This window comes from Daktulosphaira vitifoliae, unplaced genomic scaffold (assembly GCF_025091365.1).
Source record: "Daktulosphaira vitifoliae isolate Bord-2020 unplaced genomic scaffold, ASM2509136v1 Scaffold_2, whole genome shotgun sequence".
NCBI lineage: Eukaryota > Metazoa > Arthropoda > Insecta > Hemiptera > Phylloxeridae > Daktulosphaira > Daktulosphaira vitifoliae.
The window spans coordinates 25,553,053-25,571,888 of record NW_026099573.1 but is presented as its reverse complement, the minus strand read 5'-3'; the positions used below and the strand labels follow the sequence as shown (position 1 = coordinate 25,571,888).

Below are 18,836 nucleotides of genomic sequence, written 5' to 3'. Positions count from 1 at the left end.
GTGATAAGAATTTCGTACCTAGAGTTCTGGAGTATTAAGGATACCGTTATAGGTGTTATAGTTGCAATTAATTTTTAAATTCTTCAATTTTAGCAAATAATCAATTCAATTAACTTTTTTCAGTTTATTAAAGTTGTTATTTAGACTGCGAATATGTACTATATTCAGATATTTTGTTTCACAATTAATCAACATGTGAAAACGATTATAATTAGGGTACTTTTTTTTAATAATACAACATACTAATAAATTAAATTTCTTCACATAATTGTTGTATTTGTGTATTTTACAATTGAATGAATGCTTAACTTCTTGGTCAATAGAGTAACTCGTCAAATTCTAAAATAGTATATTGAAAAATTAAACACCTGCAAGATTTTATCTTTGAATTCACTAAGGATGTTGTAAATTTAGTTTTATTGAGAATCTTCTCAAAAAATTAAGCAATAATTCTAAACCTTGTCATTGTATATCTCCCATACGATTATAGTTATGATGAATTGTTTTTATATTTAAACAATTGAATAACGACTTATAAATGATTTTCGTTGTATTATTCTTTATAATCGCTGAAAAAAAAATTATATTAATAATTAGGCTTGGAGACTTGTGGCAAATACATACATAAATATTTAAAAGTATAAAAAGTAACAGTATAAAATATAGTTCTATTGAATATAATCTACAATCAAAGTTCTAAATTTTATTTTGCAATTATTTAGTATTGAAACACAAAAATAATATCTTTAGCATACTAATGCTCTTATTTATATGTNTAATATCTTTAATAAATATCTTGGGACATATATCGATAGCCAGTTGTAGCTCGTGGGTGCTAGAGGTAGGGGTACGACTTAAAATATAATACCGCTAGTCATAGGTATAAAAAATGGGTCTAGGACATTTCGCCGCCGGACTATTCGCCGCTGACCGTTTCGCCGCCAGACTCTTGATATATAAATTTATTATTAACGCCTTTTCGAAAAGTTATAATTATTTTAGCCTAATACTTCATTGCACAAGTCCTTAAAATCCAGTATAATGATAAAAAAATTAATTATTTATATAATGTCACAAATTATTTAAATTTAATTTGTACCTAATTTAATTATTATAATTAAATGTTATCATAATTATAATATTCATTGTTATTTTTTCATTTTAACAATTAATACTATTGAAATAACTATATTTCAAGCATACTAATGCTCTTATTTATATGTATAGATAATAACAATGTGGTATAATTATTAATTATTAATGTATATACTTAGCGTCGTATCATAAATTAGCAAACCCAGTTTTTGCAAATTNTTGTGTGCCCGGGACCTCGTTCATCAGACTCCCCTCGACCTCAGTGGTTCTGGCGAGAACGACAACGTGGTTGAGGCCGACATCGAACGTGGCCTCGTCGTCGCTCTCCTCTTCTTCCCCCAGAGGCGCCCTCCTCTTGCCAGGATGGCGCAATGGGGGAGAACTTTCCGGTAGAGGACTCAGCGCGGGCGAGTCCGCTCGCTGGCGAGTCGATGAGCCTTCCCCAGGGGAGGGTTCAGCGTTTCCACCACGGTCGCCTGTCCGCATCATCTCGTCCTCTTCTGCCGATGCCGCAGCATCAGGAGATGACGAGACTTCCTGCTTCTCAGCGTACATCATGTACTCTGCGGCCTGTTGAAGGCCGCGACCCATGGTCCTCATTATCCCGCTATCGTTGTAGCGGGATAAGAGCTCAGAGGCGNATTGTAGCGGGATAGGAGCTCAGAGGCGACCAGGCGGGTGACGCCAATAAGACGTTCCGCCGCAGCTTCCCCTTGACGACTAGTAATGCATCCATCGATGATCTCCGCCCTCTGCTCGATGTCTTCTACACCTTCTAACGGGTCGTATTCCTTGTCCCTTTCCGGGGCAAAGGAACGCCCGTCGTCCAGGTCCTTCTGCATAAGCTTCAGGATTGTGGACACTGAACTACAGAACAATTTGGCCGTCCTGAATTGACCACAAGGAAACGGTTCCAGCGACAATTCTCCAGCCTTCATGTCGAGCAGCAATCGGCTCCATCGAGTGAACTCCGAATGGGTCAGCGGCACATCATCGCGGAAGCGATCGCGTACGCCTTCTCATTCGTCCACCATCTCCGTGACGGTAGCAAAGCCACCAGCAGTTACCTCAGTGACCCGGAGGTCACTGGAGGGTGCCTGCTTGGCACACCCTCCGACAGTTACTTGGGCGCGAACGCCCCCTGGACCCTGCCTCACCAGTCCCACGGTTCTGGTACAGTCGCTGGATGACGACCGGGTTAGGCCTGTAGCGACACCTTTCCCAGCCGGCCCTGGAGACTCCGATTCTCCTGGCGCGGTAACCGTTTTTTTTAAATGGTTTCCTTCCATATTTGGTTTTACGGGTGTCCTTCCCTGCGTTTTACCTGCCGCCAGGGGATTTGTTTTCGGTGTTACCTTCACCTAGGTGGTCGCCTTACCAGGCTATCGGGCCCACCCGCCCGTTATGAAATTACCCTCGATCGCTACCGCTTATTCGTCCACTCTGGGAGTGGCTTATGTCACGGCTACCCTACATATCTGCAGGGTTAACGAGCGAACGAGGGGCTCGCTGTCCGCGACCGCTTATTCGTCAGTCCAAATTAATGGACTGCTTATTTCGCGGCTAACCTGCATATCTGCAGGCCGTTCCTCTATCCGCAACCTGAGGACGCGCCCGATTCCCCGAGCAAGGGAACTGCGCCCACTGCAGCAGCTCGTAGCCCCGTAGAGCCCGATTCCACCACAGTGAGAGCACAGCTAACGGGAGGCCCACCCATATCTGCGTGCCTGGGTTTTTTAGGTTATTAGCTAGTTTGTTATAGAGTTGTTTGAACGAGGGGTAACGAGTGTTTTGCCAAATAGACCTTATTCTTCTATTCTCACTGATAAGAGCTCCTATATAAACTGGCTGTTTTACTTCGTTTCTACCATTACTCTTACTTAACCTTTATGTGACTGAAAAAAAAAACAACTTCTTATGACGGTGTAGTTACCCGGGTACCTACAATATAGTTATCTGTGCTTTTCCGGTAAATTATTTCATTGTCGTCAGTCTATCACTTTTATACCTTATTATATGTAATTCTTCTCGTATCTGGTGTACATATATCTAATAAAGAACATGTATCAGAAATGAGGAAATTAGACTCGTTACCTCTCATTCGAGCTGCAATGTCTCGAGATTGATTCAAAATGTTGCTAAGGTTTATTCGTTATGATAATGTAAACACTCGTAATATACGTATTACAACAGACAAAGCTGCATCGATTCGTGATATTTGGACATGCTCAATCAAAACTTACATAAAAATTATAAACCTACAGAAAATATAACAGTAGACGAACAATTATTTCCTTACAGAGGACACACAAAATTTACACAGTACATTCCATCTAAATCTGCAAAATATGGAATAAAGGTTTTTTGGGCTTGCGATGCAGCAAATGCTTACCCTTTGCATGGTAAAATTTACACAGGCAAATCACAAGATGGTAAACGTCAAGTAAATATTGGTGAACGTACAGTTCTAGACTTAGTTGCGATGTATAAAGGTTCTGGACGAAATGTGACTACAGACAACTTTTTTACAAGTATGCAATTGGCTACTACATTAAACTCTTGGAATATGACATTGGTTGGTACTGTCAGAAAAAATAAAAGATTCTTGCCTCCCAAAATGCTTCCATCAAAAGCCAGAGCGTTACATTCTACAAATTTTGTATTTAGAAAAGATTTAACTCTTTGTTCTTATGTTCCAAAAATAAATAAATCGGTTATTCTTTTATCTACAATGCATATGACAGCCGACATAATGCAAGCTGCTACCGCTAAACCAGAAATTATAAAATATTATAATCAGACAAAAGGAGGAGTAGATACAATGGATAAAATGTTAACAGAATACACAGTAAAGCGAAGAACTAATCGTTGGCCACTTGCATTTTTTTTCAACATGATTGATATTGCTGCTTTATCTGCATATATTATATATATGGAACACAATCAAAGGTTTAACACAACTGATCGACGCCGAAAATTTTTGAAAGAGCTTGCAAATCAATTATGTATGCCTGCAATAGAAATTCGAACCTCCATACCTAAAGTAGTAGGAAATCGATATACTCGTAATTCAATGGAAATGGTTCTCGGACGGCCAATACAACAGATAATTGCTATTCCTAAAAATGAACCACCTCGTGATGCTTCAGGACGTATTCAAATAGTTGGAAGTTGCTTAGTATGTCGAGAATTGGGTTATAAGCAACGGAAAACTCGAAAAGCTTGTTCAACTTGCTCAAAGCCTATTTGCAATGAACACTCAATAAACAAATCATTTTGCGAAACTTGCAATTAACAAAAAACCTAAATATGTCATAATACTTACTAAATATGCAAAAATAACATTTTTGTTCTCTTAATATTTGTATCTATTTTAATGATGTCCAGTAAAAATATTTATCAATGGTAATTTAACTTTTTTTTGTATCAATAAAACCTACATTTAAATACAATATATAGAGGTACCCAGGTACCTACTACGTCCTTATAAGGTGTAAAATTAACAACGCTATTTTAAGTACAATAAATTATATACTTTTCAAATACAAAATATAAATTTGTTAACTATACATGCTATTTAGAGATGTCACAGAAGGACTAACCATACATACTAAATATTTAGAAGAAAAATAAATTTAAAAACTGAAAAGGTACCCGGGTACCTTTCCAGTCACATAAGGGTTAATGAGGATGAACTGTTTGCTGAGTTCTTAATTAGTGAGACAAAGTTTTGAGCCGCGTTTTCGATATCTTCATGGGTTTTAAGTGGAATTTTCAAGTTATTATTTTTATCCAAATTGATTTTGAATTTATTCCAGCTAATGGGTCCTTTTTTGAATGATGGTTTTGTATTATAAGAAACTTCGCCACCAATAGTGAATATAACAGGTGAGTGGTCGCTGGTGATGCCACAAATATTTTCTATGCTTGTACTTAGCTGGTTTGGATAATTTGTTACAAAAAATTCGAGTATATCACGGTTTCGGTTTACGTGGGTAGGCCAGTAAGTTGGTCCTGTTGGTGAAATAGTTGAATAATGTTTATTGTTGATAACTGTAAGCAAATGTCTTCCTCTTTGATTATTACCAAAACTGCCCAACCTTGGATGTTGGGTGTTGAAGTCCCCTCCCGTTATAAATGAGTTACTTAGGGAGTTGAAAAACTGCTGGAAGCCATCTTGACGTATACTATTATAATTTGGAGGGCAATATAACGCTGATATAGTGATTGGTATGCTATTGATTTTTATAGACACACTTGAAGCTTGTATATATAATTCTTGGTACGGACTTATTTCATCGTGTTGTATGTTTTTTTGAAATGTAAATGGCGGCCCCAGCATGAGCAGTGCCGTCAGGGTGGTTAGTTTTATACATAGTGTAGTAGTAAATGTTAAAGTAATTATTGTCAGTAAAATGAGTTTCACTTATCAGTGCTATGTCTATTTTGTTATGGTTAAGTACAGTTTGAAATTCATTTTTGTGTTGATATAGACTATTGCGTTCCAAAGTAGTATTTTGATGATAGTTTTTTTTTATGTAGGCATTTTAGTCATTTTTTAAAATAATTTTATTAATTACAGTGGTTAGTAAGGATATCAAAAGATTAATTAAGGATTTTAAGTCATTTCAGAATGAGGAAAGTTCATTGTTATTTGTATTAGTTGTTTCTATATTTTACTTGTTTGAATAGTTGGTCTGTTGAGATACTTTTGTTTACAATTTGTGTGTGTTTGGTTCATACACATTAGTGTTTTCTAATTGGGTGTTACTAGTGGGGACCTGTACATTGTATAAATTCTTATGACCAAAAGGTTGATTGCTATTTTGAGATTTTGGATTGGGCGTTTTCCGTTGTTGTTCATTTTTATACACGGGGCAACCTCTGTAATTCACTAGATGAGCTCCTCCACATAATACACATTTGGGCGGTTGGTTTTTAGTTTTTTGACAAATATTTGACAAATTTGATTCGTCACATTTGACACAGCGGGGTTCGTGGTTATAATATTTTTTGGTGTATCCAAAATTTTGGCATCGGAGGCATTGTACTGGATTATTACTAGGTATAAGTTCTTCAAATTTTATTTTTGAATGATAAATAGTATCAATTTTAAATACTTCATTATTGTTTGTGTCAGGTTCAAGGTCGACAAAAAACATAGAAAGTGGTTTTTTGGTGAATCTTTGCAGGGCATTAACGACTTGTTTAACTTTAAAACCAAGTTCAGTTAATTCATTCTGAATAATTTTGGGGTCTATGGAATAGTGCAAATTTTTTGTACAACGCGAAATGGTTTGTCTTGTTTGACTTGATATGTATGGAAATCAATATTTTTTTGTAAAAGTACTCGTACAATTTTTCTAAATGAGTCAGGGGTTTTTATTTGAAGTTTTAAACATGAAGCGTTACTTTTACAAGTAAACTCATCGATATCAATAATTTTTTTAATAGCCTCGAAATAGTTAACGTAGTTTAAATCAGATTTTATGATTATAAGCGGTGGTTTGTGCGGGGTGAGTTGATTTGTTGGTACTGTTTCTATGTTATCTTAACTTGTTTGAAGAGGTGTGAACCGGTTTAGTACTTTGATATTATTATTGAAAGTACCACTGTGTTTTGCTATTGGAGAGGATCCGGGTGAATGTGTATGTGGTCTTTTATTAGATGATAAAACGGTTATCCAGTCGTCATTGGACTCGGCAGTAGTAGTTTTTTGTTTGTCTTTTGTATTGCTGATTATTTGAGAACGATTTACAATAGATATCGGAGTTATCGGAACGTTACTAATTCTAGACAACGGCGTCGTTGGCGGACTACGATTACTATTACTCTTTTTGAGGCAAGTAGTGAAATATTAAACTCTTACCTAAATCCCGAAGGATCACTATGATGTTAATATTTTTCTTATATCTTGAATTCGTTGATTTAAATATTTTAAACAAAACTGATTTGTATAAAATGATAAATTTAACATTAAGTTATAGCATAAAAATAACGGTAGCGAAACACGAGACATGTGAACTCTGTGGCAGCTAAAGGCTATCTGATACACATTATATACAAATTATATTTGTTATTTAGTCATAGCTATACACTTGTTTTAAGGAATATTGCATCGTCAGACAAATGTAAACGTTGCCATGAGATATCTTTTTATGATTAGACATACTAATTCAGAATATCTTTGTAAGTCTGTATGTACTGGATAGCTTTTCGCAAAATGTACCTTTATTTAAATTTTATTTAAGTTATGAATATTACATTGGTGGACAACGTAATTAACACGTTGATGGACAGTTAATTACATGGTATTTTACAAACACTGGTTTATGAGATGCATGAGGTCAGAACAACTTCCTCCTTCATAAGAATCATTGAAAATATTACTGCTATATCAGTAATGACCTTTTTAGAATAGTTTTTATACCACTGTTATAGCAGTAATATTTAAAAGTGACCCCAGACGTCAAGAACAATATACACTACATATATATTTTTCTTACAACTGTATTCAACTGTAATTGTTGAAACTAAAACAAATTACTATGTANTAACATATGATTTTGTTCATCAATGTGTTAAAAAGGCATAAATAACATTCCCAAACTTATTTTTATCTATTTATAAATAAGCAAGAACAATATACACTACATATATATTTTTCTTACAACTGTATTCAACTGTAATTGTTGAAACTAAAACAAATTACTATGTAATATACTACACATTATATACTGATGTCAATGAACATCATCGCAGTCTGAGATCGACTGCGAGTTACATTTATCTTAGATAGATTTTATTTTGTTAACCTATGCTCAACACTGGTAATCATTAAAAATTCAAATTACATTTAACAACTTATATTAACTTATANTCATCGCAGTCTGAGATCGACTGCGAGTTACATTTATCTTAAATAGATTTTATTTTGTTAACCTATGCTCAACACTGGTAATCATTAAAAATTCAAATTACATTTAACAACTTATATTAACTTATAATTAATAGAATTTTGTTCAGTACAATATCTAATAAAAATAGAACATTGTGATGTGGCTGAAATATCAGTGCTAGAATCAAATGCTAAACTAAAAAATTTACAATTTTTTAAGTCTTCAATAATACGGATATAAATATGTTTAGAAATATGTTTAAGCGCCTAATGCAAGTAGAATCAGAAAGCTGTGCATTTTTTTAATTTCTGATATTATTTGATTTTTATTGCTAAATCTATCAAATATAAGGAGGAAGCATTTATAAAACATTCTTTCACTATTTCAGCGTCAGGGAATGGTTTTAAATGCTTACTGAGTATGTAACAAATTTCGTATGATGCAGTTGTGACAGCTGCATCTTATGATACCACCTCTGACATAACACTTTGCTGTTGTTGCAAGGACTTCTTGAAAAAAGTTAATTTTTCATGTCTTATCAAAGATCCGGGATTATAAGTACTATTAAATGATTCGTGTTTTTTATTATAGTGACGAATAATATTATATTTTTTAAATATAATACTTTCTCGACAGATTAAACAAGTAGCTGAATCCTTTTTATTTAGTACAACAAAATATTCTTCTTCCCAACTGTTTGAAAAATTCTATTTTCTTCAGATATTTTTCGTTTGTTTTTCAAAGATACGCCTACCATAATGTCACAACAAATATATATATATAATTAATGATTCAAATAAAATAAATACGACACATACGCCAATACACAACTACAATGTGACTGCTTCTATAATCATAATGCGTATTTATATACTAGCCAAGACCAGTTTAGAGATAAGATAAAATACATCAAAAACGTTATTAATAGTAAAAATTCCGAAAAATAATCATACTTATCACAACCGCGTACGACACAAATTAATTTTTTGGTAATACCTATTGTATATCTTATAATATTAGTTTTGAATGTATATTTTTTTATCATTCAATGAGTTCTGTTTGGGCCACATAAAAACCATTGGTGGGTCGCATGCAGACCGCGGGCCGCATGTTGAGTATCGCTGATCTAGACCTTTATCAATAATTTATTAAAATAAGTACAACTGATGTCAATGAACACAGCCGCAGTCTGTGACCGACTGTGAGTTACTTGTATCGTAACTAGAATTTATTTTGTTACTTATGCTCAACACTGGTAATTATTAAAAATTCAAATGAAATTTATATTTAATATTATATTTATATTTATAATATGAAATTATGTAATTTAACGCATGAATTGTATCAAACTTTTAGTTAGATGTTAAGGTTTTCAAATATTGTACTCATATATTTTGTTTTCAAATATTTCTATGACTAATCATCGTTTACTTCCAAAAAATCGTAACTGTAAAAAAATTTTAATATTAGAACGTAAAGATAGAAATAATTTTAAAATCTTTGCCTACAATGGTTTTCCGTTACTATCAAGTGTGACTTTTATTTTATTTGTGCTGTCGCCTTCATTATCTTGATTGTAATTTATAAATTTATTGGGGACATCATCTAGAATGAAAATAAAAATTCATACTGTCTTAAACTGTTTTCGTTAATTAGTAGAAATTTCATTTTTGTTAAATTAATTTAATAAACATTTATTAATCATCTTAAATAGACATATATGTTCGATATGACTTATGTGGGTGGGGTAGAAACCTTCAAGCGGTGCCCCTGGAAACAGGGAATGCAGCATATATCAAGATTCCAACGGAATACTTATACAATGCAAAATTCGCTGACCAATTCTATCATCCACGGTCAAGTGGTAAAACGACCCTTTTCATGGCCAAGTTTGACGTTGGTGTCAATTAATATTTAAGGCTTATCACCATAAAAAGAGATATTGATGTCTGAGATGTGCAGGAAAGTGGTATGTGATGTTTTATGCGTTAAAAATCTATAATGTTTGTACAGAGTTAGTTGGCAGAGTTATATCGTTGATACGTGTCTATTTTAGGAATTAGGTTGGAGGTTCATATGTATAGCCACCATACCACTCTGAGTAGACACACGAGGTGACTCAATCCCACCTATCATTGATAACTCTCAAAACTCGTGGCATTATTGATATTTAAAAAATTGATAATTAATTATAATGAATCTCATGTTAATAAAATAAAGATCACTTTATTTTTCTATCATCTTCTATCTTTCTTACAGACCCTCGTACTCATACCCCGAGTAATAATATTATTAATACAATAAAGTAGTGGATCAAATAAGAATCCAAATCCCTTCATATTCTATTTAATTTATTTCTTCTAAGTAACTATCAAAGTACTCTCTAAATTAATACAAGTAATAATACCCCCCTTTATTACTACAATAAATTATTATATTTTCTTTTTTAGATTCACTACAATATTTTGTCTGGACGACGAAGCTTCGATCTCTGATAGGACATTATCTAGGTTTACACATATAATTATTTATACATTTATTATACGTTCTAAAATTAATTTTAGCTATTTTTTTTTATTTATTGAAAAAAAAAAAATAATATATATATATATATATACAGGCTGATTTTTTTATCATAACCCACTCAATAACTTACAGAATAAATATAATTTAAAAATTTTTTTTTTTTTAATTTTTGAATTAATATACACGTACAATACACAAGGGTTTATAAATACAGGTGCTAATTAGTTTCTAATTATACTTAATAATAATAATTATTGAATAATGTTTGCGTTATTAACAAGACTAGGGATTTAAGAAATTTTTTTATTTTTTTTGAAGTCTCTCACAAGATATTTAATTTAATACAAATTTACTACAGGTTATACTGTATCAAAGAAATATTTTTTATTAGTTGAGTGATCCTCCTTAGCTAAATTCTTTATTAATAATAATTATTTAAGAAAAATATGCACGTATATCTATTTATCAATAATTTAACCTTAATGACTAAAAAAAACTTTATAAATACTTTTGTTTGAACCCTGATTATCAATTTTATGATTTATTAGACGAATCATCGAAAATGATTCGTTATTTAATAAATATGTTTGCATGTTATTATAATATAATACAGTTGAGATTGACTATAGAATATTGATATAATTTTATTATTTTTTTAGTAAAATTTTATATCGATATTGTTTTAAAGTATTGCGATATTTTCGATATTAATTTAAATGGGTTTATCAAAATAGAACTTCATGTTTAATTTAATTTTTATATGGATATTTTCCAACATGACGTTTCATTCCAATATTTAGACATTCCTATAATGTGGTACTAATATTATTATGAACTATTAACGAAAATGTTCACTAATCGTTTTATCAGGGTTGATAACATTGATTACCCCTATAATATAGGTATATAATATATTTATGTATTATATACCTACAATATTAATATGAATGCAAGTTTAAATCTATTATATTTTATTCTAAGTAATTAAATTTTAAAATATACAGGCTGTTCAGTAAGGAAATCGGTTTATATTTACGAACAATGAGAAAAATAGAAACCCGCTTCCTTACTTAATGAACACTATATATAATGTATATTACCTAATTTCTTACACTTCTTGCAGTATATTTTATCGGACTTCTTGACTAGATTGGATGTTTTTTGACACTTTGAACAGACTTTAAATAGTAAATTTATTATTATTTATAGTATAATAAAAATGTTTTTAAATTTGAAAAGTTTATTAAATTTTAACATTTTTAATTTTTGAAAAATAATTTTTAACCTAGTGTTTTAGTTATTTAAGTGTGACAATACTGATTAATTTTATACATTTTTATAAGAGATTATTATTTAATTTTTACTTACATAAATTGTATACTATATCAAAACAAAATATAAACATGAATTAAACATTATGTATGTCATTGAATCTATAAGTCACATGTGTAGCTTGTGATTTTATAGTATAGTTTATTAGATTGTATGTTTGATAAATCAAATATAATTAATATTACCACTACGAATAGGATGTGAAAATCGAGCTCACTCTACATTCAGTCATCAAAAGTCTATTGTTGATTCACTACATTATTTTTAATGTTAGTCGAAGATTCAAGANAAAGTCTATTGTTGATTCACTACATTATTTTTAATGTTAGTCGAAGATTCAAGAAATCTATAGAAATTCTATTAATGGTAATAAGGTTTTTGAAAATAAATAAAGGAAGAGTACATTTTATCTGAACAATTACACGATAAATTAAATATATTAGAGAGGATAACGTTAGAAAGAATGAATCCTCCTCCGAGGATTATAATGGCGATACTTATTGTTGTAATATCACATAAGAAACATAATAAACTACATTGAATACATATGCGATAGACCAAGTGTCTTATTCTTAAAGCTATTAAAAAAGTAATAGAGAATATTGTTCTATTTAAATTTACAGAATAAATTATAAATGTTATTGGTGCATTTAGATCTCATATTTAATATCAATAATATTACCATATGGGATATATTTATCACATATAACACAAAACAAAGGTTTACATGTTTGACAATATATGTGAAGACACGGTTTGTAAGCTTGCTGTAAATTGTTTATTCTATTACAAGAAATACAACCTATAAAATATCAACTTAAATAAGATAATACTTATAAAATATATGTATTTTTATGAAAAATATTTCTTTAGATTATACTTACTTAATATATTTTCTCCTATAATCAAAAGAAAATATAAATCTAAATTGAAATTACACTAAACAAATGAAACTTGATTTAATCATTTTTCTTTTAAATAAATATTAAAAGTTATAAAATATTAAATAGTATAATTAAGTAATCGTCTAATCATTTTTAATTAGAATCAATTAACTAAGGACCATAATAACAACAATTATCAGTTAATTATCAATTTAATACTAAATACATTTTTATCAAAATCAAATTCATATTCTATCCGGTTTATATGAATTCAAATTTGTTCAAAATACATTTAAAATTTAATTAAAGACATGAATATAAGAGCATATTCTCCCAGTTTGGTAAAAAAATTCATATCATGTAATTAATTAGAATAATTTAATTAAAATTATAAGAAAATTGTACCCATTGTATCATTGTTAATATCTGAAAACAATTAAATTTAATCAGTTAATCATTTAAGTAGAGTTACATTTTCAATATAGAAAAAACGATTTTTTTTTTTAACTCATTTATGCATAAGAAAATTATAGAATAAAAGTACAGGATAAAAATTGCTTGGAATTAGAAGATTTATTAAAATTAAATTAATTTTAATTTGCTAGTTATCCATTTATTTGTTACAAATTTACTTTAAATGTTTGTTCATATTACAAATATATGTTTTACACTCTTGGATTGTGAAAATAACTAATTCTATAGTACCTTTCAAAGTTTCAGAAATTATTAATAATTTATAGTAATGACCAAAAAGAAAAGTGTATTTATAATTTATTAGTTTCGATGCGAAGCCGAAAAGCAATAGATTTTATTTTGCCGTGATTTCTTTTTTTTTTTTTTTTTTGTATACAGGGTGATTTTTTTATCATAACCCACTCAATTACTCGCAGAATAATAATAATTTAAACCTTTTTTTGTTTTATTATCTTTAGTTACACATTATTCTTGAATTTTTAACTATGTAATACTTTTTAAGTTCATCCCTTATGCCTTGGAAGGGGGTCAACTTTGTTTTTTTAAATGGTAACACATATTTTTAATTTAATAAAATGTTTGAGTTTTTAATTTAATGGTAAATGGCATTTGAATTTTTAATATAACTTTATTAGCTTATTAGATATAAACATTTAAAGTTTCAAAATTTTGAGTTAATATACATGTATAATACACATGGGATTGTAAATACAGGTAGTTAATTGGATTTTTATGACATTGCTGTCTCAGTCACGGATTGTTTATTATCAATTATGATTATCAATAGATATACTTTCTGTATTGTCAGTTAGTGTATTTATAAACTCATAACAATGTGCCTTACTATCATTGATAATAACAATGCTGTGTACCTGCTAATATCGATGTTATAAAAAACCAATTAGCTACCTGTATTTGTAATCCCTTGTGTATTATACCTGTATATTAATTCAAAAATTTGAAACTTTAAATGATTATATCTAATAAACGAATTAAGTTATATTAAAAATTCAAATGCCATTTACTATTAAATTAAAAACTCAAACATTTTATTAAATTAAAAATATGTGTTACCATTTAAAAAAACAAAGTTGACCCCCTTCCAAGGCATAAGGGATGAACTTAAAAAGTATTACATAGTTAAAAATTCAAGAATAATGTGTAACTAGAGATAATAAAAAAAAAAATGTTTAAATTATTATTATTCTGCAAGTAGTTGAGTGGGTTATGATAAAAAAATCACCCTTTATATATACTTTTTCTATCGCTTAAAATAGTGATCTATACTGTAGATATAATTTATTTTATTTTATTAATTCTAATAAATTTATGGGTGTAAATTCAAATTCTATGACTATAAAACAATAAGATTAAATATTTTTATTACTAGACGTTGCTAAGGTGAAATCAACAGCTAATACTAATACAATCATACATAAAGTAAGTGAATTCTGAAAAAAAATTATTAAATTATTACATAAAATTTATATCATGAATTTATGCAGAATAGATACCATTTTATGAATTTTTTGGTGTTGGATTTCAATAGGCTATGTCCTATTTAAGTTTTTAAATTATAGAGTGTAATATAGTTTAATGAAATATAAAATGTGTAATTACTTTAAAATAAGTAAATCCATTTTTATTCCGGGAAAAATATGTTATTTATTTGTTTTGACTCATAGCTTCTATTTAATTATGATTATTATATGTACTTCAAATACATGTTTTAATAGCATTCAACCGACACTAAATCTTGTTAAATTTAATTATAAAGTGATTTTAAGAATTTTATAGTAAAATTTTATTATAATCTTATTAAAAAATAAAATATTAAAAATTTTGACAATGCTTGAAAATTACTAAATGATTTCCAACTCTTAAATTGTGTTTTTAAATGATAAAGCTAGGTGACGATGATATAATTTTTTTCAACATTCCATGAACGTTTAAAAATTTTTTTACTAACGTTCATTGCAGGCAGCGTTGTTCGATTTAAAACTTTTAACCAGACTTGCACAAAGACACAAACACATACACGTCGTAATGACTAGGTGCCCATAGTGCCGGACACGACTGCTATGACTGTAATAAGACAATCTATGAGAGGGGGGATTGGGTGATTATAGGCTACGTGGAGCTTAACCAGACTACACACGTAACTTTTGAACAGTCATTCTAAAAGCACCCTGAAAATTTTGTTTAAATTCATTGATAATTGACAATTTGTATCTTAATAATTGTAAAGTTATGTGTTTCCATACCTGTTGTGTTAAATAATAATTTATGGTTATTATAAAGTATATTTTTGAATACACAACTTAATTTCATTTTTTTATAGTCGTATAATAGGATAACAAAGAATTATGATATTATATTACTGGACATGTTTTTCTAATTGTCTGTAATTTTTGGTGTGATAATACTATAATATATATGTTTTCAATATTTAGAGTATAATTAGTGTATTGGAGTTTGACATAAATATAAAATTCTATATTATAGATACACAAAATAGCCTTCAACTTCATAACACAATTTTATTTATACTATTATTACAAAAGATAACGTTATAATTGAATTATTATTATATAATTGCAATGAACTGGAAAACAAATGTCATCTGTATACTTATTACATTTTACTATTGATCTATTTTAAATTGTACTCATTTTAATAATTAAATGTTAACTATATTTTCGTTATAATGATTGTGAAGCAATAATTTTTTTGTGAAAAACTAATCGTGACTGGCGTAGCTCTAGTTATATCTACCAGAATCTGTGATCTATCCATAGGGTCCTTGGTCTTGGGCGGAGCTTAGAATTATCATATTTCGACAAAATAATGTGGATGAGGTTAAATAATACCTTTATTATTTAACCTAGTAGTTTGTAGGCTAAATTTACAAGGATCCCGAAATGGGTCCATTCTAGGCCTAGGCAAAACCGGAGCACCAGGTATTTTGGTACCTTACACTAAGGGGAAAGGTTATAAGTAAGTTTTGATTGAGTACAATTATTAAAATTTATTAAATATTACAAACAAATTAATTTTTTTTATCATAACATTACAAAAGTATTTAAAAGAAAATTGTACATAAACAAATTAATTAATTAAAAATGTAGGTCCCAAATAAAAGGGAAAATACAGAGAACAAAAAAATAAAATAAAAGTAGTGATGAAACAATAGTCAAAGATTCAAGAGGAATATGTATAAAAGATGTCGGAGGTTTAAGATAACTCCATTAATCATAAAAATATATAAGTTGAAAATTATTCAATTAATATTACTTCAGCCGGTCAAATCATTTTTAATTATATTAAATATTATGTTCACATAAACATAAGATAAAGATGGTTTACCACAATCATGTATCGCAAGCTTGTATATAGACAATCATGCATCCAACGGCATAGATATTCTCTCTGACACGACTTAAGTCGCAAAAATGTGGTCGACACTGATTATGAGGGTAGAGACCCGTGGGCCGTTTATTAAATGAGCGACAACAGGTTATTTAAACAAAAAATAAAACAAACCGAAAAGATAAACACAGTAATAATAATCTTCGCATAATATCGCGGCACTTTCGCTGGCGTCGACGACGCGATGTCCGGCGTGGTCATTGGGCGGCAAAAGGTTAGCAGCGTTGGTGGTGTCGGTGCGCGGGTGCGGATCGGTTGGTCAACGTTGTCTCTCTCACAACGGGAAGAAGACTCCCGTCTCATTTGCGGCGGGTCGTCGTCGGCCGTGCGGCACTTGCTGGACTTTGCACCGTGGCGTATGGCACGCGGTGTTGGTCAGTCAAATACTCATAGTAGGGCGACGGCTGATAAAGGTGGCACGAGTCGCGGGGAATCGCATATGACGAAGCGACGCGGGGCCGTGTCATCTCCTATGAGTAATTTCCTTTATTATGATAAAGGGTATATCAGTTTTCATAATTATAATATTAAAGAGTCAATTTAATTAATAAACCATAGGTAATGACAGAAGAGAATAAAGGAAAAATGAAAAAAAAACATAAGCATGACTGATCCAACGCATGCGTCAGGGTATAATGGATATGTTACCAACGTCAATGGGTAACCTCTACATAAATGTAGAGTGCCCATTGAGATGTTCACCATGTCCACCCTGACGACACCCAAGGAACTGTCAGCTCATGAGACAAGGGGGAGAGAGAAAAAAAAAATATAAGAATTGGCCATTCATCATAAAAACTTTCTAGTTAACATATATAGTCAGTAACTAAAAAAACCCAGCCCAGTGGGGTCGCGGCATAGTAAGGACGTTGCATAGTTGGATCAAGTATAATGATATCTGACAGTGATTAAAATCACTATCATAAGATACGCTTCGATGCAAATCTGTAGATAGTGTTTAATTCTAAGAAAATAATGGATAATTACAAAAGAAATATCAAATTCTATTTCCTTAATTATACTCAAATTAGTAATTCTTTTAATTATATATTATATAATTTTTAAAATTAATTGTTTTCAAATTATTATTGGTTTTGATTTTTAATACGTTAAAAGTAATCATTTTGAACCTACTATTTTTTTGTCCTTTAACGTGAAAGTTTTAATAAAAAAAAAAAGTTGTTAAAAAGTTATACTCAATTGAGCGTATTATACAATTTGATTATAATTGTAAAAATCCATCGTTAAATTCAAGTGAAACTAAAAATCATTTTTTTTTAAATTTAAGATTTATATAGCAACATGTTACAAAAACATTTGGAATATTATAGACTGTTAGTAGCACACACAAATAGAGTTAAACATTTAATAAATTATCAAGTAAAATTATTTATTTTTGTAGTTGAATACTTTTATCATATCAAATCTAATTCGACAATAAATACTTTAAAAATATTAGAAATGAATGATTTTAATTGTTAGTATAGAAAAAGCTGGTTAAGCTACTTTTTATTTGAATAACGAATATTTTTTCGATTTTTAAGGGTAATACCTTCAACTAAATACGAGTTGTAATCATTTGGCGTATCGTTGAAAAAAGTAGGTCTAGTGAGGGTTGGCAAAATAAAACGTAGCCACAAAAAGAACTACATAGTAAAGTAATATTAACATGAATATAAATTTTTTCTCACGAGGGGAGACTATAGTGATAGGATCGTTTATATTTATTGAATTTATTGAATTTAAATGAGATAAATATCAAATGATTTGAAAATTTTATTCTAATTCAAAAAAATGCAAAATATTAATTTGCCACAGACGGAATTGAACCTCGTTCCCCAAGCGTGTAAGAGACAAGTGTTACCGGTTCGGCAATTGTTCGTCGCTGTTGTTGGGTGATAAAATAAGCAATTTAAGATAATTCAAATTTTTTTCAAGTTACTTTTTGACTTTATTAAAGCAACAAAATTTGAGTAAGTTTAATTTCTTATGTCTTATGAACTTTATTCAATGACAATTAAATTATATAATTTTCATGAAAATCAGCGTATTCCTCTAATAAGATATATTAAAATAAAATAAAAGACAAAACCTAGATTTTTAATAAAAAAAAAAATCATATTTTTGAATACGGTAGTCATTTGCGCATAGAAGATAGGTCGTTGGGACAAATTTTTTTTTTTAATTTTATAGTACA

General features: G+C 30.0%; 1 protein-coding gene and 1 long non-coding RNA gene across 2 annotated transcripts in view; one reads left to right on the top strand and one right to left on the bottom strand.

The window, feature by feature from the left end:
• The window catches only part of LOC126897466 (uncharacterized), a 169,952-nt gene extending 155,214 nt beyond the window's left edge, over positions 1 to 14,738 (bottom strand). Inside the window, exon 1 of the mRNA XM_050671092.1 lies at positions 14,725 to 14,738. Coding sequence (XP_050527049.1) covers positions 14,725 to 14,727 — 3 coding nt within the window. The 5' untranslated portion in view covers positions 14,728 to 14,738. The remainder of the gene's footprint in view (positions 1 to 14,724) is intronic.
• LOC126897480 (uncharacterized) lies at positions 9,132 to 10,557 on the top strand. The gene is made up of 3 exons (XR_007702111.1): positions 9,132 to 9,249; positions 9,709 to 9,963; positions 10,445 to 10,557. It is a non-coding gene; the product is annotated as an uncharacterized LOC126897480 (long non-coding RNA).
• Positions 14,739 to 18,836: the final 4,098 nt, after the last annotated feature.